This window comes from Leuciscus leuciscus, assembly GCF_965113295.1.
Source record: "Leuciscus leuciscus genome assembly, chromosome: 14".
In the NCBI taxonomy this organism is placed as follows: Eukaryota; Metazoa; Chordata; class Actinopteri; order Cypriniformes; family Leuciscidae; genus Leuciscus; species Leuciscus leuciscus.
In genome coordinates this window covers 9931428-9950788 of record NC_138738.1, presented here as the reverse complement: position 1 = coordinate 9950788, position 19361 = coordinate 9931428, and the positions used below count along the sequence as shown (strand labels likewise).

The following is a 19361-nucleotide window of genomic DNA, read 5'->3' as shown; positions in this document are numbered from 1 at the left end:
CTTCTTCACTTTACACCAAAAGTGGATTAAGGAAGCTGTTGATTTGCATATTTTATGAACCGAACTTCACATTATGGTCATTCACAATAACATTTATGATTTGTGCCTGAAAATTTTATTTTCTTTACTATTAATACTAAAAAACTGTCTTAATTAGCAAATGTCATCACACCATACCATATAATTTTGTCAATATATGTAAATATTGTCAAGTAAAAAAAAAAAAAAAGGTACCTGTGTCCTTGTTACATATGTACTTACTATTGTAAAAGCAGTAAATTATGCATAATTAAGCAACTAAACCAAACTTACCAAACCCTAACCCTAATTATATAGCAAGTACATACTAATTAATATTACTCAGTACTTAAATGTATAATTACACTGTAACAAGGACACCTTAAAATAAAATATTAAAGTAATAACTATTCTGATCACTGAGTTGAAAAAAAAATTCTTTCAAAAAAGCATTTTAAGAAGCATAATGTTATTGTGACATGCAAATTGTCAAAGTTGAAAAAAATCCCCACTTTATTTCAAAATTATTTTTGCATTACAAACTAAACCCAGATAAATCTATCAAATAATGTGACGGTTCTGTAAAAATGTTGCACAAATTGCACCAGCTCCTAAGAATGTCCAATTAATTCTCAGATTTATGCGAACACATTTTTAACCCAGTGTAGCCAATGAAAAGCTTTCTTGGTAGTCGTTTTTTAGATTGATCTTTAAGTTAAATGTTTACTATGATAAATGTGATCATATAATTAAACGTTATGTGCATAAATGGTTCTTTCAGGCATACTCTCAGAACATTGAGACATCAAATGAATTGCTAATAATGAAGTACCTAAAAAAAAAAAGCGTTCCTGTTTCTTTGTCTCTGTTACCTGTGATGCCTGAGGATTAAAATGTATCAATCTTCAGATTGGGGTCAATGAGCTGTCAGGTAAAAGACTAAAGCTCTTTAAACGCTGCGCTGCACACTGTACACTATGTGGAAACTGATTCTGATGACTACAGTGGGACGGTGAGATTAGAATTACTCATGGAGATTGCAGAACACCTTCACATTCAGTCGTTTTCTTAAAAAAAACTTCTGGCTATTTTAGAAAAAGCCAAACAGACGCAATTTTCTTTCATGATGTCAAGCATATTTTCAACAGAAAATAAAGATAGAAAACTGAGATGGCAGACAAATATACAATCATTTATGAGACCCATTTACTTTTCTGCCTTTTCTTGAATAGCAAAACAACAATTGTAACATTCGTAGCATCACATTTTACCACTCACACAGTCCTTTTTAATGTGCTCGTGAAGACACCGACAGCTTATCACCTTTTGCTGAGCACAGCACCTTCTCCTTAAATCTGAGGTTGGATGACCTCTCCACGCTCTGAACGCCTTCTGTCCTTGTTCTTCATTGGCCCCACCAACCCAGGTGGTCAGAGACATCCCCAAAATCCCTCTAAGACTCAAAACAATTGATCAGATCACCAAGATCCAGTTGAGGTGTGAGCTGTATCGTCGACAGCACCTGGAGGCCTCTGGGCAAGCGAGTGGTCATCCAGAAGGACTTCTTTTCCCTGATCAAGAGTCAGTATGGGGGCCGGGGCGAGCGCCGAGGAGAAGCACTCCAGGGAGCTAGAGAGGAAGCTGAAAGATGATGCCGACAAAGATGCCAGGACCGTCAAACTTCTGCTGCTAGGTAACAACGCATTTTCAAGTCAAAACATGAAGAACAGCTAACTTGCTAGATTTGGAAAATGGTATAGGCCTATTGCAGATTTGTTGTGTAGCCTTCCCATTTAAAACCTCATAATAAACAGGCAATGACTTCATGTTGTGACCATAAAGATTATGAACGACATTTTATTCATATATTTTTGCGATATGAAAGGAGTATTAGATATCTTAAGCTTAAATACAAGAAAAAAGCTTGGACGTCTTACTGAAATTCAACCAAAGTGGAGCTAAATAAACTGAAGACACAAAATTGACCGCACGGTTTATAAAAGTCTCTACATCTCAATATCTAAATGTAATATTTCAAAACATTTTTCAAGTATGCATATACATTCATAACTGCCTGTGTCTTTGTCCGTGAAGTGATGTGGGTCAGGGTTATGGGACATCAAGCTTGAAGGGGCTTAAGACAATAATAATAAGCCTCAAGCCTCTTAATGTAATCCACCAAAAGATAAACAAAGACAGAGGAGAGAAGGAGGATGTATTCCGGCATTAATTCTCATATTCATGCCAAAATAAATCAAATATTACTGTGCGACTGTTCTAAAAAAACATCTACAAATCTCAGTAGTTCACTGAGGGTTTTACCCCTCAAAACACCGGCTCAATGTAGATCTATGGTTTTTAACCGGGTGTCAGCAGACCTGGAGGTCAGATGTATACTGTATAACATACTGTAAATTGTTTTATATTTTTGTTAAAAATTGCATATATATATACACACACACAAGTTATTTTACATTTTGTTTAAATTGTAAATATTTAACAATATTACAGTTTTTACTGTGATTTTTGATCAAATAAATGCAGCCTTGGTGAGAGATATTTTAAAAGCGTTTTAAAATCTTACCAACCCCAAACGTTTAAACAATATATATGTGTACAAATGAAATAACCTTGATAATCCTTAATCCATGATGATTTTCCGTTCAGGTGCTGGTGAGTCGGGAAAAAGCACAATTGTCAAACAGATGAAGTAAGTGCTGAGAAAACAAAAAGTATTACATGAGACTATCCTCATTAATGATTAATGTTCAGTGCTCTTTTATATCATAACCAACAAATAACAATTAAATGTCCATTATTTTCCATCACAGAATTATTCACCAAGATGGTTACACCCTTGAAGAGTCTATGGAGTTCATTGTCATCATCTACAGCAACACCCTGCAGTCTATCCTGGCCGTTGTGAAGGCCATGACCACACTCAACATTTCCTATGGAGACACTGCTGCACAGGTGCTCTACAGCATTCATTAGTCATTTATAGAAATAAATAGGTTAAAGTATGGAATATATCGTTGGTGATACCATGGCACAATTATGATATCAGATGGTAATACCAAAGTACTGAATGATGGTACACCTAGGTTATTTCAGGTATTGTATTACCAATGTACAGTACATGTCCAAAACACCATGGTATTGTTCATGCTCCTTGTGCAAAAATATATCAGTTGTGTTTAACTACTCAAAACGAATATGTACTGTACTTTTTGCACTCATGCTGTATTGCAAAACACTTGTTTTGCATGTTATTTTACAGTACGTGCACTTTCAATGTACTCACAGTGTACTTACCCACGAGATTACTGTGTAATGTAAGATAACTCCATGGGTTAAGGTCAGGTTTAGGTGTAGCTTCAGGGTTAGAACCTAGTTATTACCCAGTTAGTGTCATTACTACAATAAGTACATAGAATGTGCATGCAAAAGAGGACTGTAAAATAAAGAGTTGCACCCATGTAAAAATGTGTAGGTGTCCTCAGATTAACCAAATTCACTCTATAGTACTGTAACTCTAAGGAGTTTCATTATTTTGTTTTAATCTCCTGCCAATTGTTCTTTTATCAAAACCATGAAAGCAAATTTGATAGCACATTTGTCAGATTATACAACAAAAGATAATTGTACATAATTTATAAAATTAGATTATTAGGAGAGGTCATGAATGATAGACATCTGAAAGAGACTATTAAAAGAAAGAGATATTAAATCATGAAGAAGGATTGTACACATTTTTAGATCCAGCTGATTTGATCTGTTTGTTGCAGGATGATGGAAGGAAGCTGATGCACTTAGCGGACACCATCGAGGAAGGCACCATGCCCAAGGAGCTGGCAGACATCATCCTGAGGTTGTGGAAGGACTCGGGCATCCAGGCGTGCTTTGATAGAGCCTCCGAATACCAGCTCAACGACTCTGCCGGATAGTATGGACCTCGAATTAGTCTTTTAAAGCATTAAATGCCAGTTAGCAAGGCTTTAATGTCCATGATCAAATTATCTTTGAATTATTAAGAATAGGGAAATATTGTATTGATTCTCTTACTCTATCTCCAAGCTATCTGCGTGACCTGGAGAGGTTGATCCAGCCTGGCTATGTCCCTACTGAACAGGACGTCCTGCGATCAAGAGTGAAGACCACCGGTATCATCGAGACCATGTTCGGCTTAAAGGATCTCAACTTCAGGTACTCTAAACAAAGTCATATAAAATACAAAGAGCCTTCATAATGACAACAATGGCATGAAGTTCAACTGCCCAATGACCATCATCATCTTCTAGAGAATCAAAGCAAAAAAAAAAAAAAAGAAGTTTAACAATGTTAAAGTTTCAAGAACAATTGAATAAGCTTAAATGGACACCAATGCCATGTTAACTGATGTTGGTCTGCAGGATGTTTGATGTGGGCGGTCAGCGCTCAGAGAGGAAGAAGTGGATCCATTGCTTTGAGGGTGTGACCTGTATCATCTTCATCGCTGCACTGAGCGCATACGACATGGTGCTGGTGGAGGATGATGAAGTGGTAGGTTGCCATTTGTGGTCCAAGAATGAAACCCCAACTACATGAACTACAGTATTACTTTTGTGCATTTTAGCAACCTGTTTATCTTGTCCTTTCAACCAAAGAACCGAATGCATGAGAGTCTCCACCTGTTCAACAGCATCTGTAACCACCGTTACTTTGCCGCCACATCCATTGTACTCTTCCTCAACAAAAAGGATGTCTTCCTGGAGAAGATCAAGAAAGCTCATCTGAGCATGTGCTTCCCTGATTATGATGGTGAGACCTCAAAATCAGAAACAAAAACAGAAGCTTGATTCTTTAACATAAATGTTCTTCAAATAGGCATTAAACCAGACAATTTAACTCTGAATATCAATACATTTTCAGTGAGGATCTATCATGGAACAAAACCAAATGTCAAAATTAGGCTTCTATTTCTGTCATATGATATGCAAAACTACGCTAAAAATATAATGCATGCCTCTGTCAGGTCCCAACACCTTTGAGGATGCTGGTAACTACATCAAGCTGCAGTTCTTGGATCTGAACTTGCGACGAGATATCAAAGAAATCTACTCCCACATGACCTGTGCCACAGACACAGAGAACGTCAAGTTTGTGTTCGATGCCGTAACAGACATTATCATCAAAGAAAATCTCAAAGACTGCGGTCTCTTCTAAACAAGCCATTTGTGAGAAGAGGTGAATATAATACCATACAATATAATATATTAACAGTATAGTAAATAATTAATGTATTATTGTTTAAAAGCATATCAAAAATCAGTACAATTTCTATATGTGTATAATTAAAACGTCTCTTCTTTTACAGAGTGTCTAAATCAACAAAACCCAATACTGACCCATTGCCCCTCCTTGTTTTCCTCCCTGGGTAATGTGGGATTATCCAATGCATGCACACATAACCAAACACAAAAACACACACACAAGGGAATTGAATTGATTGCATCTGGAAGAAGAAAATTATATTGTTATAAATTTGATTAAACACTGCATTTAATTCAATATCAGAGCCTAATACATATTCATTGCAGCAAGTCATATATAACAACACACGCAGCATCACCCTGCTTGAAGAACCGGCCCTTATGAGGGTGTTTGGTGTTTGGCCCTATTAGTTTTTCGCAGTGATTTATCCTGTAGATTTGCAACTACATGCAGCTGCAAACCAAACAACTAAACTTCTGAAACACCTGCATATGCACTTCAGCATAATGTTTTGCAAGAGCACACATTATGAAGTCCAGATAGTATTTCAGTTATAGCAGTTACTGTGTAAAGTTCATACTTTTAAAGGGTAACTAAACCCTAAAAACAATTTTTTTTTAGTTAATGATCTGTAAGACTGTGGCTTTATTAATGCTGTTCATTGATTCAAGTAATTGTTTTGACATTTGGGTTTAAAGTGTTTTAATTATACAATTTATGGTGTAAAAAAGAGTGCTGCCCTCTTCAGGTTGAACAGTGGCTACTGCAGTTGAATTTTCCTATTGAAAGTTGTGGTGCCCTGTGACGTCAGAGGGGACCAGCTAACCACGCTCTTGCCTACAGAGAGACGCCACTGGGCATAAATATTGCCAGTTGGTGGAGTCAGGCTCTGACCAGGCGTTTAGTTACCCTTTAAGCTGATTGAGAAAACTTTACTGGGATGCAATGTTCTGTGTTATTTACAGAGGAGTTATATCATGTTATGTCCCATGATCCGAATCTTTATGTAAGATGGATAACTTTGATGAAAAGATAGCTTGTAATAATATTTCAATAAGATGCTTAGCTCAGGAGCACAGTTAGTTAGCTGTGAGACAACGAACGGTTTTTGAGTGCAATGATTAAATTACAACAGCGAATATTGATTAAAATGGCACAATTGACTGCAAAACCAGAACCAACCATGTAAATGTAAATTGAACGAATAAAGCTTCTGTAGAAAAGACTGAACATGATGTATTTTTGTCTTTCAAGTGTCTGGCAGAATGCAAACCCATGAACAGCTTAAATTGGGAAAACAAGCTACACATTATTTACTAGCTTAACATTCTTTTTTTTTAAGAATTATTTGATTTATTAATATAGATTTTTATTATATATATATATATATATATATATATATACACACATACCTTTATAGATATAAAAATAATTAATATAAATGAAATCAAATTAATTATTATTCATAAAAATTAAGTGTTAAAGGGCACCTATTATGCCCCTTTTTACAAGATGTCCCCAGAGTGTGTGTGTAGTTTTAACTGAAAATACACCACAGATGATTTGCGAGCACAACCTGCAAAAGTAAAGCCCATTAACACCACTTTATCCAAGTTTATTAATGGATCTGTTCCAATGGCTTTGAAATACAGTGTTACAAATATTCAAAGCATTTTTACAGTTTCAATTATGTTTAATAGAATGATTGTACAGTACCAAACACACTGATTCTATGTTGTGCCTTCTGAAGTTTCAACTCAATCAAGTTAGACTATCAAACAGTTTTGCCAAGTCATGGTTTTAATTTTGATTTGATAAAATGCACAGTGTAGACATCCACCTTTGTCTCTTTAATCACAATAAAATCAACAAGCAGAACAACATGAATCTAATAAACTTTAATTAGAACACTTGTTTTTGATAAAAACCAATTTGGAATAAATATCAACCCCTAATTACTGAGAGTATCCTCCATACGTGCCCCAAGGAAACAATCTGTAATACCAAAGAAAGTAATTCTTCTCTCATCAGCACAATGATCATTCTCAGAATCCCTTATTTACGACTTTTGTTCAGAAAACATATGCAATGACATCCAAGCATTAAAAGAGAAAACTTTAACAATGTTACTGACACATTACATGCATATTATCACCTCTTGAGTGACTGCATCATGGCAAACTACTGATCCTGAGGACTGAAGAAAAATGAAAATGAAATTTGTTAAAGGCACATGTTTTTGTTAAATGTTGTCATATTTGGTCCAAGAACATTTTTACATTAATGCATGTAATCGTTTTCTTGTTTGTTTAAACACAAAATAGAAGAGTGAAGACTAATTACTAGACCTAATTGAGAGAGAATCTACGGCACTTCCTCGACCCGCTGTGCAAAATGTACCAAATTATGAGGTTTGCTCTGTCAAAATACATGAATGAGTGGAGATTTCAAACTTACCAAACATGTATGCTACATAAAACCTTTCCAATTTTATCACAATACAGTGACAGCAACATCAGAATGGGTACGGTTGGAAATATGGAATCATGCAAATAAAATAAAAAATTTAAATAGGCCACAGTGTTCTACACCTTGCAAACCAAGGCACAAAATTAACAATGAAGAATGTGTAAAATTGCAAAGTGAAAAAGTCATCAGAATGCAGTTTGATTTGTAATAAATGAAGCCCATCTGTTGTGTGTGTTGCTGAAAGACATATGTTTTTCTAGTATAAAGCTTATTTGAATGCTTGTTCCTTGAGAAGAAAATTGAAACATGCATACCATCTGTCAACCCATTAGAGCCCTTAATAATACTAGGTCAAGTTTCATTATATATGGCACTGAAGAAAACATGTAACACACTCGTTGCGCAGAAGGCGATCAACCTTAGGAATCAAAAACAGTTTTGTGATTGATTTTTACGATTCTGAAGAGCCAAACTTCCCTGAATGTGCTTTTTTTTTTATGCTGTGGACTTTGCTGGCTGGATCTGAATATGTAACCAAACCCAAACACCTGGTCCAGCTTAAGAATGACACTTTCATGTCAAAACATAATAATAATACAACGCCACAACAAAACATACTGGTTGATTTGTTGACCAAATACCTTGCCACTCCATGTGCAAAAAGAGACTGCAAAGTTATCTGATGGGAGAGTTATTGAACCCCTCCAGGGGGTTTGTAGGTGCTGAGACCTCCAGGGAGCAGGACTGATGTCAGGACAGCCCCACCATGTGGTCGATTTGCCTCATGTACATGCTCTTTAGAGGAAGGCCATAACGTCTCTCTTCGGAAATCCTTTCACACTATTGGACAAATGAAAATATGTCATTCTTATTTCTATGACCACTTTTAAGATTTCATACTGTCACTAACAAAATACCCGATTAAACACTTTAATACTGAAATTATATTTTAACATTTGAAAATGTATCCCAAGAAGCTAAAAATAAATGTAAAAAAATCTGGTAGTGGCTAATTGTAATTTGTTAATTAAAAAGAAATATAAATTAAAGGGGTCATGACATGATCAAATTTGCCTTGATCTTTTGACATATAAGAGGTATTCGTACCGTTAAAGCATTCTGCCATTTTCAGAGCTTAAAATATCCTCAGTACAAACAAGGCATTTATCTTGCTGCGAGATTTATCTAGATGCGAGATCTGTGACATCACACATACATTTGCATATGACTGCCTGCAGAGCAGGACCTCAACAAATGGATATACATCATCGCATGATAGGCCCCGCCCACCGACATTCAGTGTCTTAACGGCTGACATCTAGTTTAGTTTAAACAGCGTCTAGTTTAAACAGCTCGTTTGCATCTCTCTACAGTCTTCAGAAGGATCACAGCATCGGAAACAAGTGGATGGTTTTTGATGGAGTCCCGGATAGCATCTGAGGAATATATATATTAGTTCGGAGCATTTTGTTTTGTAAACGAGGCACAGTGTAATGGAGATGAAGCACCCAACTGTATTGGATCTGACAACAGCTGCATCACAAACCTGAAGTAAATGATTTCAGAATGCTTTGTCTTAGTGGATAATGTTTTCAAAACACTTACTCATGTGCAATAGCAAGTGGGCGTTGATATTGTTTTCTATGCAGTGATATTAGCCAATCATAACAGTTGCCCTTAACTGGCAAGCCTTAAAGGAGCAGCCCCTTAAAAACAGTCAGAATGAGGGTGAAAATATTCATTTTTCTGCATATATATTTTTGTTTGTATTGTTTTGTGTGCGTATAAAAACTTATTAACATTATAAGTAAACCTCAAGAAACATTAAAATAATAAAAAATATCATGACCCCTTTAATTCACATAATTTCACTATTATTGCAGTCGCAAGCAACTCTTTTCAGTGAATTAATCATCATTCACTTCCAAGCACTGACTCCCTCCTTTCATAAATAAGGTGACTTGTTGTTTTTGGTGTTTTTTGCCTGTAGCAAGAGAAAATCAGCATTTAAGTGAATGTCTTTAAAGGGCAGGTTGTGAAGGAGCATATAATTGACTGGACAAGCTGACTTAATTAACTTGCACCTAAACAAATTTAATAAACGAAAAAAGACTTTCTGATTAAAGACGTTGCATTCATATATGACTCAAAAGATTCATTGAGATCGCCACTATAATTCATATTCATAAGTGGGAGGACTGCTAGTGTCTATTAAACCAATTGCTTACGTTGCTTATGTTGGCTGGGGGCTCTTTGTTGGGCTCTTCACATGGGAATTGCTCTTCCCAACTTTTCTCCCTGAAGCGTTGATCTATCGGCACTATATGGCCTTCTGTAGTGAAGATGTACTTATTCTCAGACTTGTGCAGCGGGTTGTCTTCATCAAAGAGCTGTAAAGGATTGTAAAATATAATTTAGTGATTGACGTGGCAGCAGCATAAAACTTGACTGACCATGTTTATAGTTTATAAATTTAAACTATAAGATTTAAGTGAGAATAGAACATTTTTTAAAGGGAGAGCATATAGAAACAGAAAACTAACCAAAAAAAGGTATTTGCAGGTTTCACTGAGGAAGAAACTCTCCATGCGATCTTCTTTGGACTTATCCACCACATGATGGAGAGTGGCATAACCACACCTGAGAAGCAGTCAAACAAAACATCTGTCTTGAGAAAATACCAGCATCCCAATCAAATCACTTCCTGACATTTTAATCCACATACCTGACTTTGGTATTTTTTTCGAGGCTTTCAAGGATGTCCATCCCAACGTGAAGATAAAAAGGATTCTTGGTTGCCTGTAGAAAGTCAAGTTCATCGGTAATTATACTGTAATGCTGCGGTCTAAAAATCTGGTTATAATCGAAAAAGAGCAGTTAGAAAAGGTTTGTACCTGATAGAGCAGGTATGTGGATTCCACTAGTTCAGGTCTTAAAGGGTAGAAGAGGACATCTGGGGCCTGAAGCTGCCAGTTGTATCTCTCAGGAAGAGCCCCGAAACGCTTCCAGATTGCATAGTAGAAGGCATGAAGGCAAATGGCGTTTTCAACATCTCCATTCAAAACCTGAGCAACAGAAATGTGTGCACCTGGTTAGAAACCCTGGTTAATGAACAATGGAAAAAGGCTATCAGCAGGTCTAGTTTGGTCCATTTTTGTATGCACTTGAGTCAAGTAGATTCCACAGATATAACTGAAACACTGTTCAATTAGTTGAACAACTGGATTTTCATATTAGATCAGAAAGTTAATGTTTATCACCAAGACAATAGCTCTCTTATTCATAGGCAGCTACTTCAGATGAAATAGAAACAAATCCTCACACAGAGCCTCTTTAAAGCACTCTAAATAGGGAGCAAATGGTTGCTAAGTTAACGACAAAATATTTTAGGGGTTAACGACCCCAAACTTTTGAACGGTAATGTAAGTTATTGCTTATAATAATGACATAATACTAGATTTTAGAACATTTTTGGTAACACTTTACAGTAAGGTTTCATTAGTTAACTGAACAAAGAATGAACAATACTTCTACAGAATTTATTAATCTTATTAATTATATAAGTATATATTTCAACATTTACTAATACATTGTTAAAATCAAATGTTGTATTTGTTAACATTAGTTAATGCACTGTGAACTAACATGAACAAATAATGAACAGCTAGATTTTTATTATTTAAGATTAATAAATATTGGAACAAATGTATTCCTAATTGTTAAATGAGTCCTTATTGTAAAGTGTTACCACATTTTTTATGGGGTAAAAAATTGAGTACTTAAGAACTAAGGCTATACTGTATTTAGAATGTACTGTACTTAGATTAAATAAAGACAATAGAGAGATTGAACGAGAGAAGCAGGAGACAATTAAGACACGTTTTAGACCTGTAGTCCAGGGAAGAATGCCTGCAGAGAGTCAATCCATGTGTTCATGATCTGCCCATTAAACATGTTCACATTCACATACAGTGGTGGGTCACCCTCTCCTTCATTACACGCCGCTCTTCTGTAAAAGTAAAAAAAAACATGTGCACAATTAGAACCAGGATGTGTCAACAAAAGCATTACAATAGTTTAATAAGAATTCATTAATGCACACCCTGAGGTGTGAGGTGAAAGTGTCACGCTAAAACTTCTGCATAACTGTGTAGTTATAGAAAATGAATAAAAACCTTGAAATGTTAGTCCAATCTGAATGACACATTCACATGCAAGAACGGTTATAATAAATTAACTTGCAAGCAATACACTCATTGGCTGCAAACCATGCCAAACAACCAAAAATTCCAAGTGACACACTTTATCTGCAGGTGGTTAGACACCCACATGCAAACTCCTTTGGTCTTTGTAAAGCTCAAACTGCAGACACAAACAGCTGTGGTCACATGCACATGTTTATAATCACCCTCTTCTCAGGTGGCTCTGAATGCTCTCGTAAGCTGCAGAGAACATCATGTAATCTTCCTTCTTTCCAAATAAGATGTAAGACTTGAGGAGGTACTCGTAGAATGAGTCCATGCCGGCACCAAGTCCGCTCTGCTTCCCCACCCACTGACCAGTCTGAATGTTCACCACATTCCCTGGAAAAGGGACATAAGGATCATCAATGGTCAGACAAAGACATGTGATCACAAATTAAAGATACTGGATCCAAAACAAAATAAAAAGAAAAGGTCTGTAGTTATTGTTTAAGGAAGGACTTCACACTGCAAGCATTAGTGTTCAATTTTTTTGTTTGGCTGTTCACATTATTTTTTAAATGTGGCCAATATCAGATTTGAATGTAAACAGGTCACGATCCTGAACTGACCCGCACGCACAAAAGAACAATAACAAAGATGGCACACAGACTGTCATACAGACGTAAACAGAGGTTACTGAAGTCAGGATTTACACATTCTTTTAAGGCGTTTTGTGCTAAGGAAGCCAGTGAATTTGTGCGCAGGTGAAAAGGAGGACACAGATGAGGAAGAGAGCAAAGTTTTTCTCATATAGTTATAGACTTTGCTGCAGTCTTCCATATTCACTGAGTGACCAAACAAATACCGGTATGTAGAATCATATAAATCATAGTGTTGATCTAGAGTGACATAAATGTTGCATGACCATTCAGACTGAGGTCGCATTGCAAAACATTAGACTCGTATCTGATTTAGGACCCCATATGGAAGTGACCCAAATCAGAATCAAAAAGGTTCCATGTGGTTTGTGCTGTTCACACTGTTGACACAAAAAAAAGATCTGTCTCACATATAAGCAAAAAACAAACAAAAAAACTTTTGCCTAGCCACTAACCACTTTTGCCTGCAGCCTGAATGTATCCTAAAACAGACCAAAAATGCAACCACTTACCCAACAGCCCAGTTTCATTGCTTCTCAAGTTCCACAGAGCTTTAACAGCCCGCCGGGCGACCCATTCAAATGTGGAGTCGCCAATCAGACGGCTAAGAATGCCAAACTCCACGAGCAGAGAACCCGCCCCTGCTGTACACGTCTCATTAATGCTGTCAGGAGGAACACCTTTCTTTAAATTCACCTGCACAAAACCATGGTAAGATACAAATGTCAAATGCAGCAAAAACTAGGCCATGTCTATGTACGTGGGCCTGACCCTGGGATAGGGGATGCCTGTGCTAGTGTTCTCAAAGGCAGGTAGCAGTCGAACAGCAAGGTCATGTGCCAGGTGCAGTAGCTCATTGTCATAGTCCTTTAGCCCTATGTCCCCAAAAGGATGCAGTGGGTCAGTCAGCAGAATATGGGATGAGATCAAACTGCCAAGAATTCTGAAAAGGGAACATTTATTTCAGTTACTTCCTGGTTAACAACAAAGATGCTGTTTTGAACACACTTCTCACTTTATTTGAAAGTGTGAATAGAACCGTAGCAGATCAGCCAAATTGTTCTATTACAAAAATGGTTTGTTTTGTCAAAATGACAAAGCTCTATAAAAAAAAATTTATTCATAGAACACAAAAGGAGAACACTTCTTATTTCCATACAATGATTGAATGGGAATGGATAGGATTCCTTTATCAACTAATCGACTTGTGAGGGTGTTGACGGACTGAATAAAAGAGTGAAATACTGCACCTGATGTTGGCCTCAAAGACTTGAACAGTGGAGTCCTTGTCAAAAGACACCGTCTCAATCACCAGCTTAACAGCTCGATGGAACTCGGTCACATTTCCAAGCACCTGCAGAAATGGAAAAAAAAACATGGGAGTACATTATGCATCCATGTACATATGATGTAGACCTGAATTAAGCTGAGGTGACACGGAAGTGAGGAATTCCTGAGATTTTCTGTAATTAATAGCCACACAGTTTGTTCAGCTGTTGATGTGGATTTTTTGTTTTTGTTTACTAGATAACTGAAAGTTAATCATAAGTGCAGATAAATTCAAGGTTGTGTACTGGGACACACATAAAACAGCTACTCCCTCTTTCTCTTCTCATGAGGTAAAGGATAAATAATGGGCCTTTTCATGAAACATGAGCAGAAAAAGATTTAGTAAGAGTTTAAAAAAAACAACTGTAATTTGTGTTGTAGAATAAAATGTGAATGTCTCTAAGTAATACAAAACGCAGACCTTATTTTACTTATAAATCATAAACCAGCATCTATGGGAGGGAACCCATGGCTCAAAAATGCTAAATCTGTTCTGGATTTTAGGACTATAAACAGAACGGCTCAAATTATTTAATTTTTAGAAGATTATACTATTCAGCAGTTCAGCTGATTTTTGTTGCAAAATTTGTCAAAAATCCCAAAACAATTTACTAATAGTAAGAAAGACAAAAAAATACTTAAACTAAAAGGTTTGTACAATTATCAGTGTCAACTAATTATTTCTAACTCTTGAGAATTAAATAGAACTGATTTAACCTTAAAGGTAGGGTAGGCAATTTCGGAGAGGCTAGCAATAGCAAGCTAGCTTTGAAAGCATGAGATCCCACCTTCCCTTCAGAGCGTCTCCAATGCCACACCTCCTTCTAAACACATGAACGCACAGAGCAGAGTGCAGATTCATTTCGGCATTGATAGCGTTGACAAAGAAAAGCAAAAAACTGAGTCTGAGATCAGCTCTGGATAGAAAGTCTCAGGTTGCCATCTCATAATTACAGAAATGACATGGCGTGAATGCAGCATGGTTCATCCAAAATCTCACATACTTCCCTACTCTACACTAGGCGAAAAACAGTAAGTGACAAAAGTAGTATGTCTAAATTCACAGTACTCATACCAAGAGGAGGCAAAAAGTACCCGGATGACCTACACTACAGTTCAAAAGTTTGGGGTCAGTAAGATTTTTTTATGTTTTTAAAAGAAGTATCTTCTGCTCACCAAGGCTGCATTTATTTGATAAAAAAAAAAATAAAAAAAAAACAGTAATATTGTGAAATATTATAACAATTTAAAATGACTGTTTTCTATTTTAATATATTTTAAACTGTAATTTATTCCTGTGATCAAAGCTGAATTTTCAGCATCATTACTCCAGTCTTCAGTGTCAGCTGATCCTTCAGAAATCATTCTAATATGATGATTTGATGCTCAAGAAACATTCATTATTATCAATGTTGAAAACAGTTGTGTACACATTTTTTTCAAAATTCTTTGATGAATAGAAAGTTCAAAAGAACAGCATTTATTTAAAATAGAATATTTTCTAACATTATAAATGTCTTTACTGTAACTTTTGATCAGTTTAACTCATCCTTGATGAATAAAAGTATTGATTTGTTTTATTTCTTTCCCCCAAAAATAAAATTAAAATTCTTACTGACCCCAAACTTTTGAACGGTAGTGTTTAATGTTACAAAAGCTTTAGATTTCAGATAAATGCTGTTCTTTTGAACTTTCTATTCATCAAAGAATAATTGGGTTTTTTTTTAAATAAAATTACTTTGAATTCTTATTAAAGCCACTATTAAAGTTCTCAGAGCAGTGAGTGATTTTCTCTTAACATTACATTAATTCATTAACATTAAAAGGATAGTTTCGCCAAGAAAAGAAAATTGTCATCATTTACTCTCTCAAGTTGTTTTAAACCTGAAAGCTTTTCTTCTGTTGAAAATAAAAGTTATTTTGAAGAATAAGTAACCAAACAGTTGTAAAGTAACCAAACAGTTGCAGGTCCGTAGTGACTTCCATACTTTTTCCTACTATGGACGTCTATGGGGGACCAGTGCTGCGTTCCAGTCCAAAATTGTCATTCCCTTCACTCGCTAACTTCCCTCCGTCTCGTTCACTCGGATGTACGTCATTGCTTACGTTGCACGAGTGCCCACTACTGGCGGAAACTGCAATGGGCTGAACTGGAACGTCCTAAGCCCTTGATCACTTGGAATCAGCTATGGAGTTGATTTCTTTTTGTCTTTTTTTTTATTCCTTTAAGAATTTGTTTAATGCAGCATCCAAATGTTTATAGGTGTGTTTGGGTTGTTTTAAAAAAAAAAAAATTAGAATTAATATAGTTTGTTGTGGTGGTGATTAGATGAGATCTGTGGGGACGTCACAATCGTACTGCATTGTGGGACATATAGGTGCCTGAAGTGTACATTTGAAGTAGACTCGCTCCATCGGTCAAAATCGAGGGAACGAGGGTCTGTCTATATAAACTTCCCTCATTCACTTCACGAAGTGGAACGCACTTCAAAATGGCGGTAGGGATTCCCCCAAGGGGAAGTGCCTAGGGAAGTTCGCAAGTGTGTGTCTAAAAGTGGACTGGAACGCAGCACTAGTCTCGCGTAGCAAGACCTTCAGACTGACGGCAGAAGGTCTAGACTCTATGGCAGCTTTTCTTGGCCAAAGACCGCCCTAGAGGACGTCTGACTGACATGTAACGCAACCAATCACAGTTTGTTTTGTTCCGCGTCATGTTTAGGGGCATGACAACATAATGTCGATGTCCCTACAATAACACACCGGTGAGCATTAATAAATTATTCATTCTCAACGTTGTGCAAGTTTGCTGCAACAATGGAGCCGCGAAATTCACATACTTTTGAAAATCCAGCATTTAGTTGATCCTGGTAAGCGCTCACTGTCACAGTTGTAAACACAATGGTTTTCTTCTTTCACGAGGGGTTTTGGCGTCATGGCATTTGTTTCCAGGCGGACCGATAAAGAATGCGATACACACATCCTGTAGAATTCAACAAATCAGACCGCGACTTCGAAACTCCTGAAGTGTTTCCAGAAAAGTGTGCCATATGCATCAGACGTTCAGCCAACGGTCTGAGGCTGAGACTAATGGGGACCAGCAACTGTCTGGAGAGCCACTTTCTTTAAAATATCTTCTTTTGTGTTCAGCACAAGAAAGAAATTAATACAGGTTTGGAACAACATTAGAGTGAGTAAATAACAGAATTTTCATTTTTGGGTGAACTATCCCTCTAAGGACAAGCGGTAGCATGTTTACTATTAGGCTATTGTCACTTTAGGACCAGCACACATCTAATAAACACGCATATGACATGCACCCGATTTTCTCTCAAATGTTTGCTTTCACTTTAGACATAATCAACTGTATTTATGTAAAGCTTGTGTGTATTTGACAGTTTTAGCGCAATAAGACTCGAAAGATAACTTAGTCCAGTATCCAGGCACTGTTTGACAGGCTTTTAGTGCCCGTGAGCTTCGTGTATGCGCTCAGAAAAGCGCATGTTAGAACAGTGGAACTGCACGCAAATTAAATTTGTAACTGGCAAGGCTTTAAAGCACATGCAAATAATGAACTTTTGTGAATTGCAGTATCCAGTGAGTGTAAGTCTACCTCTGCATTAATATGTGATGTGAATGTACGTTGCGTGTACAGTATGTTGAGACAGAGGCACCAGAACTGCAACTGATAGAATGCACTGTAGCACAATACTATGATATTTCTTCAAAAGCAGATCGTGGAGACATTTTAAACGTCCACGATAAAAAAATCGTAATATCGCTGAATATTGATTGCTATCAGGATGTGAAGAGTGTTTCAACCAGTACAACAAAAAGTGTTAATAAAAAAAATGGCCTACCCTACCTTTAAGTTAACCTTAAGTCATCTGTCTGTTTAAGAGGCCGACTTACCAACAGCGTATCAAGAGCATCGATGAGGGTCAAGGAGTAGTTTCCAAGGACATCGTTGATGTTGATATTTGACCTAGTAGAAATACACAAGCAAATGTATCCTTAGGTCTATTCGGTTTTGATATGCTGCCATTATTCAAATACACTGGGATAAATTAAAGCCATAAAAATCTGTGGTGCTGGATATGAAAGAGATATTTCTCCTTTTCCATGCCTTAAAGGGCTCCTATGCACAGACTTTGGGGCTGACTAGAAAAGTTTCTACTTGTTACTCACCTGTTATCAACTGACTAAAGGAAAAAGCTTGATTAGCAACATTTTTGTTACACAGGCATTTGATTCACAGGAAACTTTTTTTCCGGAACAATGTATGGAAGAAAAGGGAATAAAGAAAGACTGTAAAGTGTAGATGAATATAAATTCATATACACGGGTCATGCCAAGATCTTCTCAGTCAGTTCTTCTTGAGAATTCACTAAAGCATATAGTTAACATGAAATTAAACATTACATATGGTCGTTTTGAAGGTTGATATGGATTAGTCAGTAGCCTAACTTACGGGTTGAGCACGTCAGGCCCTCGACCTTCACAAGCTATAGGGTTAAGTTCATCCTTTGGAAAGGCAAACTTCATGTAGTTATCATATCCGAAATAAAACATGTCTCGCGCCATTCCCCTCATTTTCACTTTCAGCTCGTCAGGGAAGGAGCTGTACTTTCTGTCATATTCATCTCTGCCCTCCTGAAAGAAGCTGAGGTAGGATTTCTTTGGTGAATTCCCATTAATCTTGGAGCAGGTCTTTCCTTGAATGTTTCTGTGGTCGTACACGTGCTGTGGCCACTCGTTAGTTTTGACGGTGGCTCTCTCGCCATCATTGAGAAGTTCAATTTTATGCAAGTTGAACGAGAATTTAATGGGGAAGTCAAAGCCCCAGCTGGGTCCCAGTCCAAACACTAGCCACACCGCGCAATTTAGCACCACTCTTAAAACAAGAAGACCCACGACTATTGACCTCCATTGCATCTTTGCCTGCTGTCGTCCTTAAAAGTCATAATTTACTTCGACGTTGCGACTTACCGAAGCGCAAAAGTCAACAGTTTTCATCCCGCTTTCAGTTCTCACACACTTCCTGTCAACAAACCAGCCCCTCCCTGGTCCTCAACGCTGATTGGTCAGCCACTGGCAACGTCATGACGGAGAGGGCGAATGGGTAATGTAGGCGTTACTCATACACGCAGTGAGCAGCGGAGATGTCGTGGCAGCTAAACTAACTAAACTGCATTTCTAAGCCAATGAGAAAATCACATGTGTGAAATGACGGAGTACATAAAGTCCTATCTGTATGTTTAGTTGTAACTACAGCTACAGTTAACCATTACCCCCTCCACTACTACTATAACCTAATAATGATACTAAATGTTACAAGTAAAAAAGATATATTAATTAAATTAAAGTTTTATAAAATTAGTATTACAATAAATAGTTAAATACTTTATGCTTAATACATTACAGACTAAAAAAAATCACTTAAGATTCTAAA

The 19361-nt window shown here is 36.8% G+C and overlaps 2 protein-coding genes across 3 annotated transcripts; one reads left to right on the top strand and one right to left on the bottom strand.

The window, feature by feature from the left end:
- The first annotated feature begins 1031 nt into the window (after window positions 1-1031).
- Window positions 1032-8340, top strand: gnat1 (guanine nucleotide binding protein (G protein), alpha transducing activity polypeptide 1). 2 transcript variants are annotated; one of them, XM_082190060.1, is made up of 9 exons: window positions 1032-1711; window positions 2686-2728; window positions 2850-2991; window positions 3807-3964; window positions 4096-4224; window positions 4431-4560; window positions 4665-4818; window positions 5033-5244; window positions 5375-8340. In XM_082190060.1, exons 1-8 carry the CDS (start codon window positions 1606-1608, stop codon window positions 5221-5223), a joined length of 1053 nt encoding a protein of 350 aa, XP_082046186.1. In that variant the 5' UTR covers window positions 1032-1605; the 3' UTR covers window positions 5224-5244; window positions 5375-8340. The 2 variants fall into 2 exon arrangements, with proteins under 2 accessions (XP_082046186.1, XP_082046185.1); XM_082190059.1 differs by having other exon boundaries at window positions 5033-8340.
- On the bottom strand, window positions 6871-18972 carry edem1 (ER degradation enhancer, mannosidase alpha-like 1). The gene is made up of 12 exons (XM_082190058.1): window positions 18381-18972; window positions 17822-17894; window positions 13834-13937; window positions 13355-13526; window positions 13096-13279; window positions 12149-12323; window positions 11629-11749; window positions 10635-10805; window positions 10466-10539; window positions 10284-10380; window positions 9969-10130; window positions 6871-8580 (listed from the first exon to the last, which is right to left on the bottom strand). The coding sequence occupies exons 1-12, from the start codon at window positions 18842-18844 to the stop codon at window positions 8491-8493; spliced, it is 1887 nt and encodes a 628-aa protein (XP_082046184.1). The 5' UTR covers window positions 18845-18972; the 3' UTR covers window positions 6871-8490.
- Window positions 18973-19361: the final 389 nt, after the last annotated feature.

Coding starts and splice junctions, on each gene's coding strand:
- gnat1 (XM_082190060.1), top strand. CDS start 1,606: ATGGGGGCCGGGGCGAGCGCCGAGGAGAAGCACTCCAGGGAGCTAGAG. Junction 2,992..3,806: donor ATGGAGACACTGCTGCACAG/GTGCTCTACAGC, acceptor TGTTTGTTGCAG/GATGATGGAAGGAAGCTGAT. Junction 3,965..4,095: donor CTCAACGACTCTGCCGGATA/GTATGGACCTCG, acceptor TCTATCTCCAAG/CTATCTGCGTGACCTGGAGA.
- edem1 (XM_082190058.1), bottom strand. CDS start 18,844: ATGCAATGGAGGTCAATAGTCGTGGGTCTTCTTGTTTTAAGAGTGGTG. Junction 11,750..12,148: donor CAGAGCCACCTGAGAAGAGG/GTGATTATAAAC, acceptor TTACTTTTACAG/AAGAGCGGCGTGTAATGAAG. Junction 10,131..10,283: donor CCTGCAAATACCTTTTTTTG/GTTAGTTTTCTG, acceptor AATCCTTTACAG/CTCTTTGATGAAGACAACCC.